Raw genomic sequence first — 13893 nt, 5'->3', positions numbered from 1 at the left:
CTCTCTTTTTCACTGACTGCCCCACACCTCTGGAATGCCCTTCCCCTCAGTACCTGACTAGCACCCTCACTATCCACCTTTAAGACCCACCTTAAGACAAACTTGCTTAAACAAGCATATGAATAGCACTGTGAACATTCTGAACACATGATACATAAAGCTTGGTCCCCTGCAGACGCACTTACCAGAACTCCCTCCTACTGTCTCTGTACGTTCTTCCTACCTACCAATTAGACTGTAAGCTCCTCGGGGCAGGGACTCCTCTTCCTTAATGTTACTTTTATGTCTGAAGCACTTATTCCCATGACCTGTTATTTATATTATCTGTTATTTATTTGATTACCACGTGTATTACTACTGTGAAGCGCTATGTACATTAATGGCGCAATATAAATAAAGACATACAATACAACTCTCCCTAGTGATCGGGTAGCCTGTTACTTTGCTACTTTGCTGTCTATGAAACACACACACACACACACACACACACACACACACACACACACACACACACACACACACACACACACACACACACACACACACACACACACACACACACACACACACACACACACACACACACACACACACACACACACACACACACACACACAAACACACACACACATACACACACACACACACACACACACACATTATTAAGGTTATGGTGGGTAAAAAATAGTGAAAAAAACCCTCCACAGTAAAGCATATAGCAAATGGAAATATTAATATATATTTATATATATATAATATATATATATATATATATACTAGCTGATATACCGGCGTGGAAGGGCAGGGGGCATAGAGTGGAAGGGCGGGGGGCAAAGGGCGTGGAAGGGCGGGGGGGGCAAGGGGCGTGGAAGGGCAAAGGGTAGGGAAGAGGGGCGAATGGGCAGGGAAGAGGGGGGCAAAGGGCAGGGAAGAGGGGGGCGAAGGGAAGGGGGGGCAAAGGGCAGGGAAGGGGGGGCAAAGGGAAGGGCGGGCAAAGGGCAGGGAAGGAGGGGCAAAGGGCAGGGAGCGGCAAAGGGCAGCGAAGGGGGGGCAAAGGGCAGGGCGGGGCGGCAAAGGGCGGGGCGGCAAAGGGCACGGAGGGGCGGGGGGCAAAGGGCATGGAGGGGCGGGGGGGCAAAGGGCAGGGAGGGGGGGCAAAGGGCAGGGAGGGGTGGGGGGCAAAGGGCAGGGAGGGGCGGGGGGCAAAGGGCAGGGAGGGCAAAGGGCAGGGGGGGCAAAGGGCAGGGGGGGCAAAGGGGAGGGAGGGGGGGCAAAGGGCAGGGAGGGCAAAGGGCAGGGAGGGAGGGGGGCAAAGGCAGGAAAGGGGGGGCAAAGGGCAGGGAGGTGCTGTGCCCCGCCGTTTAACATGCCTTTCACGGGAGAGGCGGAGAGAGCCGGAGGAGCGCTCTCAGGGATGGGGAGCCGGGGGGAAGGGTGAGAGCGCCGGGGAAGGGTGAGAGCGCCGGGGAAGGGAGCGGCCTGTGGGAGGTGAGAGCGCCGGGGAAGGGAGCGGCCTGTGGCAGGTGAGAGCGCTGTGGGAGGTGAGAGAAGGAGAGAGCGTGCTCTGGGGGGCCAATGAGAGCTGTGGGGGGGGGCAGACACACCGGCCAATGACAGCCGTGGGAGGGCGGGCGGACAGACGGACCAATCAAATGGTCTCCAGACACTCACACACAAGATTTTTGAAAATATATAGATAGATATATATGGAACCATGTTAAAAATGAATTTGAAGCAAAAGGTGGCACTGTGTGCTCATTTGCATGTCATTCCCCAGAATCCCTTGCTGCAGTGGAAGTGCTGTGTGCTGGGTGATAATGGTGAAAGGCGGGGTTGCAGACCTGTCTAAGACATGCAAATGAATATACAGGAATATTTCCATTTTATATATATATATATATAGGCCTCTCTTTGTTTTTATATGCTGTGCTCTTTTAGCTCAGCTATTCTCCTGTTGCATGAGTGTATCAGCGCACTATGAGAGGTACTGTTTGTTTCATAGAAGTGAATGACACCTATTTGCATCCATCTCTGTGTCATTGTTTCCCCTTTTATCAGCAATAAAATCATACACAGACCCACAGGTCTGTTCGGACTGGAAGGGGCCGGGAGATTAAGGGATAAACTAGTGACAAGTGGTGTCAACGGCTCCACAAAGAAGGGGAAAAAAGTGCCGTGCTTGGATTAAATCAGAAAATCAGAGCGCCGCTAGCCGTTAGAGAAATCAGACGATATACAGAAAAACTATTTCTTTAAGGCCGGCTACTGTAACAGCAGCCATAGAAACCCACTGACCACCCTTACACTGACCACCCTTACACTGACCACCATTACACTGACCACCCTTACACTGACCACCCTTACACTGACCCCATTACACTGACCACCATTACACTGACCACCCTTACACTGACCACCATTACACTGACCACCATTACACTGACCACCCTTACACTGACCACCCTTACACTGACCACCATTACACTGACCACCATTACACTGACCACTATTACATCAAATATCTCTGGGAGATTCAAGGTTACAAAAAGAAAAAAGTGACAGAATTGTGACTGACTGTATGTTAGTATGTTACTATATTAGTACTGTATGTAAGTACTGTATATTAGTATGTTACTGTATTAGTACTGTATATTAGCATGTTACTATATTCGTGCTGTATGTTAGTACTGTGTGTTAGTATGTTACTATATTAGTACTGTATGTTAGTACTGTATATTAGTATGTTACTATATTAGTACTGTATGTTAGTACTGTGTGTTAGTATGTTACTATATTAGTACTGTGTGTTAGTACTGTATGTTAGTATGTTACTGTATTAGTACTGTATGTTAGTACTGTATATTAGTATGTTACTATATTAGTACTGTATGTTAATACTGTATATTAGTATGTTACTATATTAGTACTGTATGTTAGTACTGTGTGTTCGTACTGTATATTAGTATGTTACTGTATTAGTACTGTATGTTAGTACTGTATATTAGTATGTTACTATATGAGTACTGTATGTTAGTATGTTAATACTGTATATTAGTATGTTACTATATTAGTACTGTATGTTAGTACTGTATATTAGTATGTTACTATATTAGTACTGTATATTAGTATGTCACTATATTAGTACTGTATGTTAGTACTGTATATTAGTATGTTACTATATTAGTACTGTATGTTAGTATGTTAATACTGTATATTAGTATGTTACTATATTAGTACTGTATGTTAGTACTGTATATTAGTATGTTACTATATTAGTACTGTATGTTAGTACTGTATATTAGTATGTTACTATATTAGTACTGTATGTTAGTACTGTATATTAGTATGTTACTATATTAGTACTGTATGTTAGTACTGTATATTAGTATGTTACTATATTAGTACTGTATGTTAGTACTATATATTAGTATCTTATACTATATTAGTGAAAGCACTGTATGCCTGCCTGCCTGCCTGCCTGCCTGCCTGCCTGCCTGCCTGCCTGCCTGGATGTCCGGTGTCCCTAGGGGAAATCTCATTGGTCCCTTGGTCCGCCCCCGCACACCTCTCATTGGCCTGAGGCGGAGTGACGGGCCAAAGGACACACACACAGGGACACACACACAGGGACACAAACACACACACACAAACACAGGGACACACACACACACACGGACACACACACAGGGACACACACAGGGACACACACACACAGGGACACACACACAGGGACACACACACACAGGGACACACACAGGGAAACACACACACAGGGGACACACACTCTCCCCCGTCAGTTGGACCGCAGCTCACCTTCCACCCCCCCCCCGCCCTCTCCCGGTGCCCCTCACTCTCTCCCCCCTCCCCACCTCACCCAAATCCCCACGCTCCGCAACATCCCCAGCCGCACCCTCACCGTGCGCCGCGGAGGAAGCGCGGCCCTCCTGCTCAGCAGCAAACTCCAGGCTCCTCCCCCCTCGCGGCGCGGCCCGGGCCTCCTGCTCTCCCCCTCACGTGCGCCGCTACCGGAGAGGGGAAGCGCGGCGCGGGACTCCCCCTCACGTGCGCCGCTACCGGAGAGGGGAAGCGCGGTGCGGGACTCCTGCCACTCTTGCCCCCCCCCCCCCCCAGCTTCCCGAACTCACCTCCTGCCCCAGCCGGATGCCACGGGGTCAAGGTAAGTCACCCACCGTCTCCCACCCACGCACTGTCACCCAGTCACCCACACACTCACCCACCCACCCAGTCACTTTCACCCACCCACCCAGTCACCCACCCACTCACTCAGTCACCCACTCAGTCACTCACTCAGTCACCCACCCACTCAGTAACCCACCCACCCACTCACTTAGTCACCCAAAAACTCACTTAGTCACCCACTCACTCAGTCACCCACCCACTCACTTAGTCACCCACCCACTCACTCAGTCACCCACTCAGTCACCCACCCAGTCACTTTCACCCAGTCACTTTCACCCAGTCACCCACTTTCACTCAGTCACCCACACACCCACCCAGTCACCCACCCAGTCACTTTCACCCAGTCACTTTCACCCAGTCACCCACTTTCACTCAGTCACCCACCCACCCACTCAGTCACCCACCCACTCACTCAGTCACCCACCCACTCAGTCACCCACTCACTCAGTCACCCACCCACTCAGTCACCCACCCACTCAGTCAGTCACCCACTCAGTCACCCACCAACACACCCACCTAGTCACTTTCACCCAGTCACTTTCACTCAGTCACCCACCCACCCACTCAGTCACCCTCCCACCCACTCACTCAGTCACCCACCCACTCAGTCACCCACTCACTCAGTCACCCACCCACTCAGTCACCCACCCACTCAGTCAGTCACCCACTCAGTCAGCCACCCACTCAGTCAGTCACCCACCCATTCAGTCACCCAGTCACCCATTCAGTCAGTCACCCAGTCACCCACCCATTCAGTCAGTCAGTCACCCACTCACCCACCCAGTCACCCACTCACCCACCCAGTCACCCACCCACCCAGTCAGTCACCCACCCAGTCAGTCACCCACTCACCCACCCAGTCAGTCACCCACTCACCCACCCAGTCAGTCACCCACTCACCCAGTCAGTCACCCACTCAGTCAGTCACCCACTCACCCACCCAGTCAGTCACCCAGTCAGTCACCCACTCACCCACCCAGTCAGTCACCCACTCACCCACCCAGTCAGTCACCCACTCACCCACCCAGTCAGTCACCCACTCACCCAGTCAGTCACCCACTCACCCACCCAGTCAGTCTCCCACTCACCCACCCAGTCAGTCTCCCACTCACCCAGTCAGTCACCCACCCACCGACCCAACTCACCCACCCAACCACCGACCCAAAGTCACCCACCGACCCAAAGTCACCCACCCACCGACCCAAAGTCAAACCGACCCAAAGTCACCCACCCACCGACCCAAAGTCACACACCCACCGACCCAAAGTCACCCACCCACCGACCCAAAGTCAAACCGACCCCAAGTCACCCACCCACCGACCCAAAGTCACCCACCCACCGACCCAAAGTCAAACCGACCCAAAGTCACCCACCGACCCAAAGTCACCCACCCACCCACTCAGTCAAGTGTCACCCACCCACCCAGTCACCCACACACTCAGTCAACTCAGTCACCCACCTAGCTGTCAAGGGGGGAGGAAGCCTAACCCTGTCGTACGCCCCCCCAAAATTACATCCCGGGCAACGCCGGGTCTCTCAGCTAGTGTTACTATATTAGTACTGTATGTTAGTACTGTATATGAGTATGTTACTATATTAGTACTCTGTTTAGTACTGTATATTAGTATCTTACTATATTAGTACTGCATGTTAGTATGTTAGTACTGTATGTTAGTATGTTAGTACTGTATATTAGTATGTTACTATATTAGTACTGAATGTTAGTATGTTAGTACTGTATATTAGTATGTTACTATATTAGTATTGTATGTTAGTATGTTAATACTGTATATTAGTATGTTACTATATTAGTACTGTATGTTAGTATGTTAATACTGTATGTTAGTATGTTACTATATTAGTACTTTATGTTAATACTGTATATTAGTATGTTACTATATTAGTACTGTATGTTAGTATGTTAATACTGTATGTTAGTATGTTACTATATTAGTACTGTATGTTAGTATGTTAATACTGTATGATTCAAGATTAAAAAAAGAAAAAAGTGAGAGAATTGTAACTGGCTGCTTGTTAGTATGTTAGTACGGTGTGTTAGTACTGTATGTTAGCATGTTAGTATATTCATACTGTGTGTTAGTATGTTACTATATTAGTTCTGTATGTTAGCATGTTAGTATATTCATACTGTATGTTAGTATGTTACTATATTAGTACTGTATGTTATTACTGTATTTTAGTATGTTACTATATTAGTACTGTATATTAGTATGTTAGTACTGTATGTTAATATGTTAGTACTGTATTTTAGTATGTTACTATATTAGTACTGTATTTTAGTATGTTACTATGTTAGTACTGTATGTTAGAATGTTAGTACTGTATGTTAGAATGTTAGTACTGTATTAGAATGTTAATACTGTATGTTAGTATGTTAGTACTGTATGTTAGTATGTTAGTACTGTATGTTAGAATGTTAGTACTGTATGTTAGTATATTAGTATGTTAGTACTGTATGTTAGTATGTTAGTACTGTATGTTAGAATGTTAGTACTGTATGTTAGAATGTTAGTACTGTATGTTAGTATGTTAGTACTGTATGTTAGTACTGTATGTTAATATGTTAGTACTGTATGTTAGTACTGTATGTTAGTATGTTAGTATGTTAGTACTGTATGTTAGTATGTTAGTACTGTATGTTAGTATGTTAGTACTGTATGTTAGTATGTTAGTACTGTATGTTAGTATGTTAGTACTGTATGTTAGTATGTTAGTACTGTATATTAGAATGTTAGTACTGTATGTTAGAATGTTAGTACTGTATGTTAGAATGTTAGTACTGTATGTTAGAATGTTAGTACTGTATGTTAGAATGTTAGTACTGTATGTTAGTACTGTATGTTAGTACTGTATGTTAGAATGTTAGTACTGTATGTTAGTATGTTAGTACTGTATGTTAGTATGTTAGTACTGTATGTTAGTACTGTATGTTAGTATGTTAGTACTGTATGTTAGTATGTTAGTATGTTAGTACTGTATGTTAGTATGTTGGTATGTTAGTACTGTATGTTAGTATGTTAGTGCTGGATGTTAGTATGTTAGTGCTGTATGTTAGTACTGTATGTCAGTATGTTAGTACTGTATGTTAGTATGTTAGTACTGTATGTTAGTATGTTAGTGCTGTATGTTAGTACTGTATGTTAGTATGTTAGTACTGTATGTTAGTATGTTAGTACTGTATGTTAGAATGTTAGTACTGTATGTTAGTATGTTAGTACTGTATGTTAGTACTGTATGTTAGTACTGTATGTTAGAATGTTAGTACTGTATGTTAGTACTGTATGTTAGAATGTTAGTACTGCATGTTAGTATGTTAGTACTGTATGCTAGTATGTTAGTACTGTATGTTAGAATGTTAGTACTGTATGTTAGTATGTTAGTACTGTATGTTAGAATGTTAGTACTGTATGTTAGTATGTTAGTACTGTATGTTAGAATGTTAGTACTGTATGTTAGTATGTTAGTAATGTATGTTAGTATGTGTGACGATAGTGAGGGTTTACTCCCCAAGGGCCCCCCTCTAACCTCGCCAGGGAGACAAGGGGTTAACTGGGCTGAGGTCCAGAAATGTGATTTAACCCTTGTTATAACATGAAAATGCTTATTCCCCTGTGTAAAATGTATTGTTGCTGGGTCAGTGTCTGCATAACCCACCCACTGGATCATAAGGGGTTAATAAGCTACAGTTTAAGGAAATTCCACTGTATTGTGTCTTTTCAGGAAACCTGGACTTCAAAGGGCTTAATTGAAGTTGAATGTGAAAAGCAGAAGGGTTTTTTAGTGTACAGTATGTTAATACCTGTTTGCAGCCAGCCCCTGAGTCTGGGGGTGCAGCCTCCGGGGAAACCCCCCAAGTACCCACATATGAAACATATAACTTTGTCAGAAGGGGGACATATAATTTTGATATTTGTGCCTCTCTGGGGCAGTCTTACAATGTACAGGCCAAATGCTAATAACCTCTGCCTGCCTTTGTAATGCGTACCAGGACCAACTGGGTCAATTCACGTTTGATATGCAAGCTTCCTCACTGGAAGTGTATATCAACAGAGAGGTCTGCGCTTAGGTGTGATACATAAGTGATCAAGAGAGTGATTACCTAATTGCTATGCAAGGCCCAGGAAGCAGCCAACAGGTACTGCCCTAGTTGGTTATGCGAGAAGCTACAAGCCTACTTCAAAAGGTTTTGTTGATGGGGGCAGGGGTGGAGCTACCCAAGAAGGGAATCAAAAGGAGTAACCTTATTAAATATAAGAATATTATGAGATGTCCTTGGCTGAAAAGGATAAGAATTACATATTTGTATTCGTGGGACTTAGCATATCTTTGGGAGTCTAAACACTGTATATGTAACTGCTGCTAAATGCCAGATATTAATATCTCTATTAATTTTCATATTACACTGTAATGTTTGGTCTCTCTGCGAGCGTCAGGTGTGACGGACTGTATTAATATATCTCACCTGACTGTGTGTATTACGGAACGGAAGTTAGGCAATGATTTGCAGTAAATATGAAATTTTGGTTGAGTTCTGAGGAACCCCTGTTGTGATGAGCAGGAAAGGCTAGAATTTACAAGCCTGGTCATCAAAGGCTAAGTTGCTAATTGCTTATGCTTGGCCCAACGGACAAAAGGAATTAACCAGAGTAAGTGAAAACTTTCACACTGGACCCTGGAAGCCCAAAGTCAGCTTCAAAAGCTTCAAAGGGGATTTTACAAGACGGCACGGCGCCGTAAGCTGGGATGCAAGGGTTAAAATGATATATAAGTCAGAGCCACCCTTTTTATCCATGTTGTTCATGCAAAGTTCTTCATGGTTCTTCATGCAAATGATCTTCATGCCTGCATGTCATCAGGCCTGTTGTGCTATACCATCTTGATTGCTGAGAAGAAATGCCATGCATGTGTCCTGCCTGTTTTGCTGTGATGTCAACTGAAATATGGGAGAAGTGGCCAGTCTGTAATCCTGGTGGCTTTCTTGCCATAATCTTTAAGTAAGTGTCTATATTTTGCTGTTATTGTATAATCTGCTGTGTTCACCTTTATCAAGGAATAAATTATATTTATCATATCTAAGTCTCGTCCCAGTTCAAACCCAGGTATATATATATATTTATATATAGTTTTGGTGTAAATTACAGCCTGTCACAAGCTACCGTGACAGTATGTTAGAACTGTATGTTAAAATGTTAGTACTGTATGTTAGTACTGTATGTTAGAATGTTAGTACTGTATGTTAGAATGTTAGTACTGTATGTTAGAATGTTAGTACTGTATGTTAGAATGTTAGTATGTTAGTAATGTATGTTGGTATGTTATTATGTTAGTACTGTATGTTAGTATGCATGTAGTGTTACAACCTTTCCTCCCATAATTTTACTCTCCTCTGCTGTTCTTTCTCTGTGATGTACAGTCCATCCTCTGTATTTTGCTATTACATGTGCACAGTGCTATGCAGACATATAACACAGACATGATCACGCAGACATATAACGCAGACATATAACGCAGACTTATAACGCAGACATATAACGCAGACATATAACGCAGACATGATCACGCAGACATAACGCAGAAATCTCACAGGCAGTAGGAACGTACTCTTTACACGATACAGAGATCGGAGCATGTAAAAGAATAAATAAATAAAGTGAACCTTTGGACTCTGGAATTTAAATGAAAGACATTAAATAATTAGGCAACAATTTTTCTCTTTGAAAAAATACCGACATACAGTATGTCCATTGAGTTCAACCTGTGCTAAATTCTACCTGGGCGAGGTAATTATCCCAGTTTTTTTAGGAGCCAAACCTGAAACCCTCTCTGCAACTTTAGCCACCGTGTAAAAGCTGATATCTCCAATGTTAGCACAGCAGCAAGAAAGCCCCAGTGCAGGGAATGTCTGGGGGCGGGGGGAGAACACACAGATAAGGAGGGGCAGTCACTTACCTCTGGGCTTCTCTGGTTCCATGTTACCAGCTGTAAGTTCTCTGCTCTGAGCCTCTGTCCAGCTTCAGGCAAACTGCAGATCCTCCCCAATGGGCATCTTTTTTTCCTAAAGCCTTGTTAATGATTCCCATGGAAGTTCCCACCTTTCTTACACTGCCAGTAATGTGTACTTGTTCAGTCATTTAAGATGGGATAGAAAGTTTTGAATGGTTAACCTTTGGACAAGCGCACTCAACCTCTCAGTGATTGTGTCATAAGATGTCTGGCTGCATCTGATGGAAATTCTTGGGGTGGGTGTTGGGTGTTTGTTGAATACTTTTTTGTTTACAATACATATGAGGAGATTAATACCAGGTTATCACATGATGGAGGATTAAAGGGCATTGCCAAAATAAAAGGTTTCAGCCATTTACCCGTGTAAATTTGGACGAGTTGAGCTGATTTATTTTAAGAAATCACACACGTAAGATTTTGCACGGATTGTTTCTTTAAAGATGAAAGCAGCAAAACAAATGAAATCGTATATGGTTTTTAATAAATCAGTTCTGTAGTATTAGATAATACTTTCCGTATTTTTTATTATTATTATTATTATTATTTAACTCTTAATGCCGTTTTCAATGAGTTTTAAAGCATCCTTTGATTTCTATAGCAGGTTTATCCATCCTCCCCGGCAGTGCAAGATCTTTGTAACACTTTCCTGTTTGTGATCATTTGTTGCCAATATTCCCACCAGTTTGAGCTGCAAACTGTAACAATAGATAATGTTACCTTAGGAATATCAGGATACATTGTTGCTGCTGAGTTACACTGACTGAAACGACCATTATGTTAGGCACACAATCAGGATTTTTATAGCTTTATAACAGGAGCACCAAACGATTGCCAGCGTAGGTAAGAATGTAGAATGATACATTATCACACGCTTTACATATACAAAGGGGGAATGTAATATTTATTGCTGCTTTAAATAGCTTCTGGATTAACTGGCTAGCAAGAAAACTTTAAAGCAGCGTCTGTGCCAATCACTTTAATAAATCTATTTCTGCCATTTCAAATGCTGTTTTTCTTTTTAAATCCCGATTCGGGAGATATAAGCGTTTGTAATATTCAGTGCCCGGGAGCTTACGTTTTGCTCCGAGGCGGGACTAAATCTTTAATATAATAATAATAATAGCATGTTCTTGTATAGCGCTGCTAGTTTTACGTAGCGCTTTACAGAGACATTTTGCAGACACAGGTCCCTGCCCCATGGAGGTTACAATCTATGTTGTTGGTGCCTGAGGCACAGGGAGATAAAGTGACTGTGACAAGGAGCCGACACTGGGAATTGAACCAGGTTCCCCTGCTTCACACTCAGTGCCAGTCAGTGTCTCACTGAGCCGCTCCTTCTCCCAGGTTCCCCTGCTTCACACTCAGTGCCAGTCAGTGTCGTTACTCACTGAGCCGCTCCTTCTCCCAGGTTCCCCTGCTTCACACTCAGTGCCAGTCAGTGTCGTTACTCACTGAGCCGCTCCTTCTCCCAGGTTCCCCTGCTTCACACTCAGTGCCAGTCAGTGTCGTTACTCACTGAGCCGCTCCTTCTCCCAGGTTCCCCTGCGTCACACTCAGTGCCAGTCAGTGTCTTTACTCACTGAGCCGCTCCTTCTCCCAGGTTCCCCTGCTTCACACTCAGTGTCAGTCAGTGTCTCACTGAGCCGCTCCTTCTCCCAGCTTCCCCTGCTTCACACTCAGTGCCAGTCAGTGTCGTTACTCACTGAGTCGCTCCTTCTCCCAGGTTCCCCTGCTTCACACTCAGTGCCAGTCAGTGTCGTTACTCACTGAGCCGCAACTTCTCCCAGGCTCCCCTGCTTCACACTCAGTGCCAGTCAGTGTCTTTACTCACTGAGCCGCTCCTTCTCCCAGGCTCCCCTGCTTCACACTCAGTGCCAGTCAATGTCTTTACTCGCTGAGCCGCTCCTTCTCCCAGGTTCCCCTGCTTCACACTCAGTGCCAGTCAGTGTCTTTACTCACTGAGCCGCTCCTTCTCCCAGGATCCCCTGCTTCACACTCAGTGTCAGTCAGTGTCTCACTGAGCCGCTCCTTCTCCCAGGTTCCCCTGCGTCACACTCAGTGCCAGTCAGTGTCTTTACTCACTGAGCCGCTCCTTCTCCCAGGTTCCCCTGCTTCACACTCAGTGCCAGTCAGTGTCTCACTGAGCCGCTCCTTCTCCCAGGTCCCCCTGCTTCACACTCAGTGCCAGTCAGTGTCTTTACTCACTGAGCCGCTCCTTCTCCCAGGCTCCCCTGCTTCACACTCAGTGCCAGTCAGTGTCTTTACTCGCTGAGCCGCTCCTTCTCCCAGGTTCCCCTGCTTCACACTCAGTGCCAGTCAGTGTCTTTACTCACTGAGCCGCTCCTTCTCCCAGGATCCCCTGCTTCACACTCAGTGTCAGTCAGTGTCTCACTGAGCCGCTCCTTCTCCCAGGTTCCCCTGCGTCACACTCAGTGCCAGTCAGTGTCTTTACTCACTGAGCCGCTCCTTCTCCCAGGTTCCCCTGCTTCACACTCAGTGCCAGTCAGTGTCGTTACTCACTGAGCCGCTCCTTCTCCCAGGTTCCCCTGCTTCACACTCAGTGCCAGTCAGTGTCGTTACTCACTGTGCCGCTCCTTCTCCCAGGTTCCCCTGCGTCACACTCAGTGCCAGTCAGTGTCTTTACTCACTGAGCCGCTCCTTCTCCCAGGTTCCCCTGCTTCACACTCAGTGTCAGTCAGTGTCTCACTGAGCCGCTCCTTCTCCCAGGTTCCCCTGCTTCACACTCAGTGCCAGTCAGTGTCGTTACTCACTGAGTCGCTCCTTCTCCCAGGTTCCCCTGCTTCACACTCAGTGCCAGTCAGTGTCGTTACTCACTGAGCCGCAACTTCTCCCAGGCTCCCCTGCTTCACACTCAGTGCCAGTCAGTGTCTTTACTCACTGAGCCGCTCCTTCTCCCAGGCTCCCCTGCTTCACACTCAGTGCCAGTCAGTGTCTTTACTCGCTGAGCCGCTCCTTCTCCCAGGTTCCCCTGCTTCACACTCAGTGCCAGTCAGTGTCTTTACTCACTGAGCCGCTCCTTCTCCCAGGTTCCCCTGCGTCACACTCAGTGCCAGTCAGTGTCTTTACTCACTGAGCCGCTCCTTCTCCCAGGTACCCCTGCTTCACACTCAGTGCCAGTCAGTGTCTTTACTCACTGAGCCGCTCCTTCTCCCAGGTTCCCCTGCTTCACACTCAGTGCCAGTCAGTGTCTTTACTCACTGTGCCGCTCCTTCTCCCAGGTTCCCCTGCTTCACACTCAGTGCCAGTCAGTGTCTGTACTCACTGACCATTTCTAAGTGTTTTCTTCCCACTTTGGGTAAGCAAAGTCCTCTTAAAAGAATTCAGGGGCTTCTGTTGCTAGTGCAGGGGCGGGCAACTCGGTCCTCGAGGGCCACCAACAGCTCAGGTATTCAGGATATCCCTGCTTCAGCACAGGTGGTTCAGTCAAAGATCGGGTCACTGATTGAGCCACCTGTGCTGAAGCAGGGATATCCTTAAAACCTGATCTGTTGGTGGCCCTTGAGAACAGGAGTTTCCCACCCCGGAGTTAGGGATTATAAAATACTGCAGCGATTCCCCCATTGCACTGACCATTGCACTGACCATTGCACTGACCAAGACTACGTTCTGAAGCATTGCTAAGAAAAACAGAGCAGGTAATGTTCAGCG

General features: G+C 45.8%; 1 protein-coding gene across 1 annotated transcript in view; it reads right to left on the bottom strand.

Moving 5' to 3' along the window:
- Positions 1-10433, bottom strand: part of SLC15A2 (solute carrier family 15 member 2) — a 72121-nt gene extending 61688 nt beyond the window's left edge. Inside the window, exon 1 of the mRNA XM_075609878.1 lies at positions 10171-10433. Coding sequence (XP_075465993.1) covers positions 10171-10192 — 22 coding nt within the window. The 5' untranslated portion in view covers positions 10193-10433. The remainder of the gene's footprint in view (positions 1-10170) is intronic.
- Positions 10434-13893: the final 3460 nt, after the last annotated feature.

The sequence above is a fragment of the Ascaphus truei genome, chromosome 7 (assembly GCF_040206685.1).
Source record: "Ascaphus truei isolate aAscTru1 chromosome 7, aAscTru1.hap1, whole genome shotgun sequence".
Classification (NCBI taxonomy): domain Eukaryota; kingdom Metazoa; phylum Chordata; class Amphibia; order Anura; family Ascaphidae; genus Ascaphus; species Ascaphus truei.
Note: the sequence above shows the minus strand (reverse complement) of the source record. Positions and strands in the feature narration are given on the sequence as shown.